The sequence below is a fragment of the Arachis ipaensis genome, chromosome B05 (genome assembly GCF_000816755.2).
Source record: "Arachis ipaensis cultivar K30076 chromosome B05, Araip1.1, whole genome shotgun sequence".
Classification (NCBI taxonomy): domain Eukaryota; kingdom Viridiplantae; phylum Streptophyta; class Magnoliopsida; order Fabales; family Fabaceae; genus Arachis; species Arachis ipaensis.
The window spans coordinates 100839287-100847993 of record NC_029789.2 but is presented as its reverse complement, the minus strand read 5'-3'; the positions used below and the strand labels follow the sequence as shown (position 1 = coordinate 100847993).

The 8707-nt window shown below is 32.6% G+C and overlaps 2 protein-coding genes and 1 long non-coding RNA gene across 4 annotated transcripts; all 3 read left to right on the top strand.

The window, feature by feature from the left end:
- Positions 4481–5539, top strand: LOC107640802 (protein BOLA2-like). The gene is made up of 4 exons (XM_016344300.2): positions 4481–4616; positions 4905–4945; positions 5164–5186; positions 5272–5539. The coding sequence occupies exons 1-4, from the start codon at positions 4481–4483 to the stop codon at positions 5468–5470; spliced, it is 399 nt and encodes a 132-aa protein (XP_016199786.1). The 3' UTR covers positions 5471–5539.
- On the top strand, positions 6308–6832 carry LOC110262934. Of its 2 annotated transcripts, none has more exons than XR_002347947.1 (3): positions 6308–6378; positions 6583–6657; positions 6768–6832. It is a non-coding gene; the product is annotated as an uncharacterized LOC110262934 (long non-coding RNA). The 2 variants fall into 2 exon arrangements; XR_002347946.1 differs by having other exon boundaries at positions 6311–6435.
- LOC110262933 (ferredoxin-dependent glutamate synthase, chloroplastic-like) lies at positions 7008–7622 on the top strand. The gene is made up of 2 exons (XM_021103529.1): positions 7008–7261; positions 7347–7622. Exons 1-2 carry the CDS (start codon positions 7187–7189, stop codon positions 7542–7544), a joined length of 273 nt encoding a protein of 90 aa, XP_020959188.1. The 5' UTR covers positions 7008–7186; the 3' UTR covers positions 7545–7622.

Below are 8707 nucleotides of genomic sequence, written 5' to 3'. Positions count from 1 at the left end.
AGCCAAATAACAACTAAAGATATGAAAAATTATTGACTTCTAAACATTTTTTTACCAAAAAAAAGTCTTAACAGTACCCTAGCTAATTATTATAACAAAATCCTTTAACTTGCCGAATCTGTCCTCAATTAACAGTGTGTCCATGTTTCAAGAATCTTTTGTGTACTTTTATAATTAAATATATTATTTTAATTTCAAATGGCGCACGCAAGGTTGTTTTAGTGGGTGATTAAGTTGCTAATGGAAGCAAGAAAAGCTTCGAAGTTGACATGCTTACGCCACTTACAATATTCTGTGTTAGGTTCAAAGAAAACCATGCTGCATAATAGATAAGCACAGCAAAAATAAAACATGGCAGATACATTTACAAAAAATAATGGCGTGGCTTATACAACCTTTTTATAGTTTGGTGTCACTAATCCATTGGTTTAGTTAATAATAATTATTCTTCTTGGTGTGGTTCGTTGTATACATTGGAGAATCTCCTCAATCATACGTGTAAACAATAAACGCTATTTTAATTACACAATATTTTAATTAAAAATAAATATTACTTTTGGTTTTTGATCATTTGTCTAAAAAATAAAATAATCTTTTATAATTCAAAATTTTTTAACTGATTTCCAATCATTTAAGTAATTAATTTAAGCAGGTAAATAGTGAATTACTGATATATTAAAAACTGTTCAAACTAATTTCTTAAATGGTTAGAAATTAAATAATTAAGAATTTTTAAATTATACAAGATTATTTATATATCTTTGGAATAGATAGTCAAGAACCGAAAAACATTAATGTTTTAATTAACACGTTATCAATTTCAATATATGATGGAACCTGCAGGCACTGAAGCTAGAAGTAATTCAATAAATTATCCTAAAATACCTTGTAGTATTTCGATTGGGTTAATAACCTCTGATCTGTAGTAAACAAAGAATGTTACTTTAAACATGTGGATGTCCATTTTTTGTGAATATTTTAGAACGAGAAAAGAGGCATTCATAACTTTAATTTGTAGCATGTCTAACGAGTACTAATAGGATTGATATAGAGTTTTTGGCTGTACAACAATTATTATAATATTGAAGGCCGAATTTTGTTATACTTGGGGCTTGTTTGGTGTTATTTTCTTAGTTAAGAAAGATAAATAGCATACAGAATGTATTATTCAGCCTTTTAACATGTTTATTAGGTAATTTTTTCATTAAAAGTATAATAACTCAAGAAAGTAAGCAAAAATAAAATAAGATCTTTTAGTATTATTTCCAAACAAAAACAACTTTTACTTCTTTAAAATGTTTTTAATAAAAACTTTTTTAGAGAAATTTGTTATTTGTTATTTGTATTCTCTTTCCGTTATCGATCTTCCAAGGAAGTTTTCCTAAATGCAATTTCGTTGTGTCTATATGTATTCTAAAGTAAAATCCTTTTGTGACAAGTTGACAACAATCAAATATAGACAATTTTTTCACTATCCTTAATCAAGTTGAAAGAATAAGATAAACACTTTTGTGTCATCATACCGAACAAAATTCTAGAGGTAGAAAAATAACTGATTTGTCCATATTAAAGTGATATTTTGTATTAAATTTGATTTGGTAAATACATCACAAATCAAAATAACGAGAGATCACACTCGTTTAACAACTCATTAATTAGAGAATAAAAATGTACATCTATATTTATTTTTAGATTGTTTGATCCAAAAATAATACATATTAAAAAGAGAGAAGATTTTTCATACACATTTCGAAAAAAAATAACGACGACTATACCGAATAACAATCACATGCCAAAAATAAATATGAGAGGCTAAAGTGGATATTAGGGACAAATTTATCGGATAAACACCTAAGAACCTAATACTTCTAGACTAGGTTGCGAAATACAGAAATTTTTTTCGTCAAAAGGAAGATACGCTTTCGCATGAGAATAATGGGTCATTACATTATCAACCTAAGCTAGTAGTAGTTGTCATTTGTCAAAATGACACCTTATGTGAAGGACTAAACTCATTGATGTATATAATCTCTAGAGTTGGGTATTAATTGAGGACAAGTAATGCATTTTTTTAAAGGGAACATTCTTGATATGCTTGCTAGGGTCAAATATAGGTTAATTTCAAAATCTGCACTTGGTCAATCCCTCATCATCGTTTTAATAAATCATGAAGCCATTTATATTGCCATTCATAATAGATTTGGGAATATCACTAGAATTTAGTGCAATTCCCTAACTGAAGTTGCCACTTGTTTAAACGGTTATTATGAGTGATTATTTTTAACATAATAACAAACGCTCTTGTAGTGATATATACTTGGGAGTAAATACTATTGTTCCATAAAGGTTTACATAAAGGTTTACACATCGATTCTAACATTTGATAAAAAAATTTTGTTGTTAAGATTGAGTTTTTCTTCCTTTACATAGGAAGATTATTAAAAGATATCTATCGCCACCTGTTGATATCTAATAACATTATCCTCCCAAGTCAGAACACTCCAAATCTTTTTATTATAAGAATATCTCGTATTCCAGTGTTACAACCCATTTCTAAACTCCTAATACAAAACAGAGGATAAACAAAAACAAAGAATTGAAATTGAATAAAAAGACACTACTAGAAAACTAGTTATTACAGACGGATATTTTCGACAGATTTTATTCCATGGAAATACAGACAGAATTTTAGAGGAATTTTTTGTCGGAAAACAAAAAAATGAATTAGCATAAATTACAGACGGAAAAGAGAATCCGTCTATAATTCTGTCAGAAAAATTAATTTTTTTTCGTGGAAAATTATTACAGACGGATTTTCCGTCTATAATTAAATAGACAAAATACTACATTTTATTAAATTATTACAGACGAAAAATCTGCCTGTAATTTAAAATTTTGGGTAAAGTACTAAATTGGTCCCGTAGGTTTGGGCGTAATTCTGTTTTGGTCCTTAAGGTTTAAAGTGTTCTATTTGAATCCAAAAAAGTTTCATTTAGCATCAATTTAGTCCCACAGTGATGTCAAAATTAAATAATTAACAAAATATCCTACATAACAACAGTACAAGAACAAAATCGATAATCTGGAGAAAATGGTATAAAATCAACCATTGATACATCAATACATTTATTTATTATTTTTTATAATATAAATAAAATATTTTCTATAAAACTAAAGAAAATGATAAATAAATGTATTGATGCATCAATGGTTAATTTTGTGCTTCTGGAGCTTGTACTTGTTCTCCAGATTATCGATTTTGTTCTTGAACTGTTGTTATGTAGGACATTTTGTTAATTATTTAATTTTGACCTCACTGTGGGACTAAATTGATGCTAAATAAAACTTTTTTGGATTCAAATAGAACACTTTAAACCTTAAGGACCAAAACAGAATTACGCTCAAATCTAGGGGACCAATTTAGTACTTTACCCTAAATTTTTCTATCGGAAATATTGAGTTAACCCTAATCTTATCCCTCTCCTCTCGATCCATTTACACTCCACCCATATCAAATGAGCTTGTTCCTCTCTCCGTCACCGAGTTGCTTCTTCTCTCCGTCGCACCAGCTTCTTCCGCCGCTGTCGCCACCGCTGGCGTCACAGATCTCTCTCCGTCGTCCCTTGCGTCGCACGGGCTCCCTCCGCCGCCGCATCCAACCCTAACCCCAGAGCTTCGTCGCGCCTCCAACCTTAATCCCAGAACTTCGTCGCGCTTCCAACCCCTGCTTCGCCACTCCCTCCATCGACGCTCCCTCCGTCTCAAAGCCTCCGTCAAACGTCGCTCCTTCCTCCATGGCTGAAACCCCCCGGTAACGCTCTGTTTTTCCTCCTGCATCGCCGGTCTCTGTCTCCTCCTGCGTGTGGCTGTGCTGAAGCTCCATGGGAAAGATATACAATGGATTCCATGGGTGAAGCTTAACCACAGCTACGGAAGTACCGCGAGACTCGATTGAAGCAGTACAAGAACTACGAGAACCTCTCGTTCTCGTGAGGATCTCGACAAGGTGAACACCTCAGCTGCTTCACGCTTTCACTTCTGATTCAGATGAAATTATGAATACTAATTCTAATTCGTTTCTAAACTCCCTGTTTATTTATTTATTTGGCAAGAGTGTTTGAAAGTGTAGAAGGAGAAGGCCTTCTGTATTGGCACCACTTGGGGTAATGATCACCACATGTTTGATACAATGACTGTGATGTCTTTTACCTTCATTTTTATCCCTTTGTTCTACGATACATTACATTACAAGAATGTGTTTTGTTTTTCTTCACTGACTCAATTTTGTTGTTTGGGTTCAGGAGCCAGGACCTATTGAATCCAACATGAGTAGCTTTTTCAAAAATTAGTTGCTGCTGCTTCAATCTAAGCAGCCTTTAGAGCAAGATCATTCTGTCAAAGACAACTAGCTAAGAATAGCAGTGATATTTCTGAAGATGCACTTGACCAAGTTGCTGATTCTTTGAACAAGGTTCAGAAGATGGGTCATTTTGAGGATTATCTGCATTCTGCAGCTTTAACGATTCAAAAGAGATACCACGGGTGGAAGGGAAGAAAAGATTTTTTGAGAATATGCAACCGCATTGTAAAAGTTCAGTTACTTGTGCACACAGAATGTATTTTACTAGCAGCAAGGTCATGCTTGTCTTGTAGGTGATTTTTTTTTTTTGAGTTTTATAATTCTTTCCTTTCCTTTCTCCATAGTATATGCTTCTTTATATATAACCCTCAAATTGTTGTGATGGATGTAGCTTTTCTTTAAATGTAACATAATGTTATTTCATTTAGTATTTGGCATTTTCTTGATTTTCCTTGCAGAGTCAATTCTTACTGCCTCTGTCCTTGGTGTCCTTGCAGAGTCAATGCTAGAGTTTCTTTGAACTTGAAGTGCAAAAAACTATAAGTTGAATCTTGTTTGAAATCCAAACTCAACCCTACTCACCTGGTATGTCACTACATGTTTTCGTTCAATTTCTTCTCCCAAGGGTTTCTTTCTTGCATCATTCATTCTATGCTGCATTTTTTCTAAGTAGAACTCTGGTTCTTTCATTTGCTTTTTTTCAACCACTAACAGCCACTCCTTTGATTCTGGATATATTTCTTGGGAAACTATTAATTTTGGCATTCTTTTATTTTCTTACACTTTTTGTATTTCTATTTCAGGAAGTAGTTGATACATCTGGAGGGTAAAAAAAACTTACCTTACTTTGAATTTTTTGCTATTAAACCGTTTTGTTGATGAAAAGCTAATAAAATTCATGTCGGTATCAGATGCGGTGCAAGTTTCGTAGTTGAGATTGTATCAGAAGAATTTGAAGGCAAGAGGCTACTGGAGAGGCATCGAATGGTGAATGCTGCATTGGAGGAGGAAATGAAAGAGATTCACGCTCTCTCTTTCAAGAAAGCTGTCATCCCAGAGCAGTGGAAACAGCTGCAGCAAGACTCCAACCAAGCAAATCCTGCTGCCTAGGATCATGTCTTTTCAGTTACAATAATAGGGTATAAATAAGAATATTAGTGTTCTCAACATGAACAAGGTTAGTATATTAGTTATGAGTAATGAGCAGCTTAGAATAGATTAGATTAGTAGTAAGTGGTGATGCAATGAATGTAGATTAATTATATTAAGAGTGGGTCTGGTTTATATTGATTCTAAAGCACATTGTGTTTGGTACATTCAAGCTTCTTTGTTGTGCCCCCTTTGAATTCATTGTCTCCTCATCGCACAAGTTTCAATCACATCCAATTCGAATCAATTCAACAATGACCCTCGTGGCTTCACCTTCCTCCAAACAAAATTGAAAAACCCTAACCTGGAGGCCTTCCACTACAAACCTACCGATCCCTAATTCCGTCACATTTTCAGAGGTAAAATAAAATCCCTTTCGCCCATTTCAACCCTTCTCCTCCCCCAACAGTCTCTATACCCTCTCTCCAATTCAATTGTACAATTTTATTTTCCTCTTTATTCTCTCCCTTTCGATGTTCTATTTTTATTCTGCTGAGAATTGAAATTGCTGGCTGAATTAGCTTAATTTTAGGTCTTCTAATCACGTTTTAGTTTTATTGTTGTTCCTTATATTTCGATTATTTTATTGCCGCAGATTGAAAATGAGTAGGCGTGGGAGCAGAATAGTCTACATTGGGAACCTCCCTGGTAATATTCGTGAATGAGAAGTAGAAGATTTGTTTTCAAAGGTACTTTGCTATTTTCATTTGTGAAAGAGTTTGATTTTTCATTTGCTTAATACTTACCAATAGAAACTACTTTACACCTTGTGCTGCCTTTGCTGATTTTTCGTGTTCTTGTTCATTTTAATTTTGGCAGGTTGCTTCTCTTAAAGAAGGTGTATCCCTAGAAACCAAACTTCTGAGTAGGTAAGCTAGCTTGTTTGTTATTTACGTAGGAAGGAAGCTGCTTTGCGACAAAGAGAGGTATGCCAGAAGAATGGATATTAATCATATCATATGTGGCAGAAATATGAACTGAGGAAATCACAGCCCCCTTCGTGGAATACTCAATTATATTGAGAGACAGAATTTTATGGAATACTCAATTTTTTTATTTATTTATTGTCATAGGGTGCTCTCAAGGCTGGCAAACAAACACAGGATGGGAGAGATGAGGAAATCACAGCCCTTCGTGTGGAAATTTAGGTAATTTTTGAAGAAAGCATGCATTTCTTTCCATAGTTAGATTACTATATATATATATATGGTGTACCCTGATATTTGATGTGAAGTTATAGCTATCTTTTCTTTGTCAGAATCTAAAAGATGATACAGCAGCAGCAGCTTTTGAACAACAGCAAGAAGCTTCAATCTTTCCCCTGTTTCTGGATTTTGATCTCTGCCTCCAAAGGAGAAGAAAAGGTGAGTTTCTCTTCCATTTTTTCATTTTGCTTCTGATTCATGTTGATTTTCTCTGGAACCATGTTGACATTCTGGTAGGATATTCTTATTTAATGGATTTAGTTGAATGCATGTGACTGTAAGCTAATTAGCAAGTAGGTTTGGTTTTGGCTGGGTAGGAAGATCATTGATTCTTATTTTAGTTGAATGCATATTAGTCTAGGATAATTATTGGTCATTATATGTCTTTGCATGTGATGTTTTACAGCTTGATTATTGATTCACTTTTGTTGGATTATCTGGTTTATGTTGATGATGATAGTAGTTGCATGTGATGTTTTACAGCATGATTATTGGTCAAAGTGCCTTTTCAGTTTATCAGCAGCATTTGGCTAACCGACCTGTGAATGTGAGTCTTAAAGATCCTAGTTTCTGCCTTTATCTTGCATTTTATTACCCAAAATGTTATTTGAGATCTCTATTTTTTATTGCAGGTTCTTCATGAACTTCTTGAGTTCAAAAGTGATCGTGCTCCAATACCTGTAGGGAAGGTTGAACCTGTTTCAGCTATTGTGCATCGGTTCTGCACTAGTGGGATGTCTCTTGGAGCTATTTCAAGAGAAACTCATGAAGCAATTGCAATTGCAATGAACAGATTAGGTGGAATATATGTAAAATTGTGTAAAATTTAGTATGGTTGAACAATATACTGAGGATTATAGTTGATAATACACTTTGTTTATGTTTTGAATTATATTGACTTGCTTGTTCATAATAATTTTCTTTTAATTTTATAATACGATGAATTTCTTTATTTTTTATAATATTATAAATATTCAAATACAAATTAGATAAAAATTTGTATTAAATTTATATTTATTTTGTATGAAAACAAGTTTATTTTGTAATTGAAAAAATAAAAAAATTCTATTTTAGCTTACTGACGGATTTACAGACAGATTTTCTGTCTGTAATCAGAGTGTGAGATGATTTTTCAAGGTTCAAATTACAGACAGAAAATCTGTCGAAAAATCCGTCTGTAATTTACAGACAAAAAATTCGTCGAAAAATCCGTCTGTAATTACAGGCGGAAAATCCGTTGGAAAATCGGTCTGAAATTACTGAGGGAAAATCCGTCGGAAAGTTCGTCGGCTTCAGGAAATGGATGGAGAATTTACAAAGGGAAAATCCATCGGTAACTGGTAAAAATCCGTCGATAATTTTCCGACAAAAAAATCCGTCGGTAAATAATTTCCGACAAGCCTTTTACAGAGGGATAAAATCCGTCGATAATTTTGTCGGTAACCAAAAATCCGTCTGTAATATAGACCAAATCTGTCTGTAAATCTGTCTGTATTAAGTCATTTTCTAGTTGTGAGATATGTTGAAATTAAAAGAGAATAAATTAAAATTGAATATAAAGAAAATCACTCTATCTTTTATATGATTTTTTGATGTAATAAAAAAGGAACTCACTCAATCTAAATATCTAATTTGGACACACTATACTCCGAGATAAATTGAAATTGAATAGAAAAAAATTATTCTACCGTTTATCTAGTTTCTGATATAACAAAAAGGAATTTACTCAAAATTTTACTTGTACACACCATGGTTTTATCATAATTTTAAAAAGTAAATTTTCACCTTCTAATATGTTTATTATGGCTATACTAGTTTATGAGTTATTTATACACCTCATATTAGGTTAAAGATATAAAAACTCTAAGCCAATTTATATAAAGCACAATACGCTTATTGAATAAATAAAATAAAAATACATAAAATTAAACTAAACATTCTAACACTTAAAAATATAAATTAATACTATAAAATAATATTTGAATTCTTCATG

Excerpts from the sequence above, each read along its gene's own strand:
- LOC107640802 (XM_016344300.2), top strand. The coding sequence starts at position 4,481 with ATGGGTCATTTTGAGGATTATCTGCATTCTGCAGCTTTAACGATTCAA. Across the intron at positions 4,617-4,904 it reads GTTACTTGTGCACACAGAAT|TTGAATCTTGTTTGAAATCC; the intron begins GTATTTTACTAG and ends AAAAACTATAAG. Across the intron at positions 5,187-5,271 it reads GTAGTTGATACATCTGGAGG|ATGCGGTGCAAGTTTCGTAG; the intron begins GTAAAAAAAACT and ends TGTCGGTATCAG.
- LOC110262933 (XM_021103529.1), top strand. The coding sequence starts at position 7,187 with ATGTTTTACAGCATGATTATTGGTCAAAGTGCCTTTTCAGTTTATCAG. Across the intron at positions 7,262-7,346 it reads TGGCTAACCGACCTGTGAAT|GTTCTTCATGAACTTCTTGA; the intron begins GTGAGTCTTAAA and ends TTTTTATTGCAG.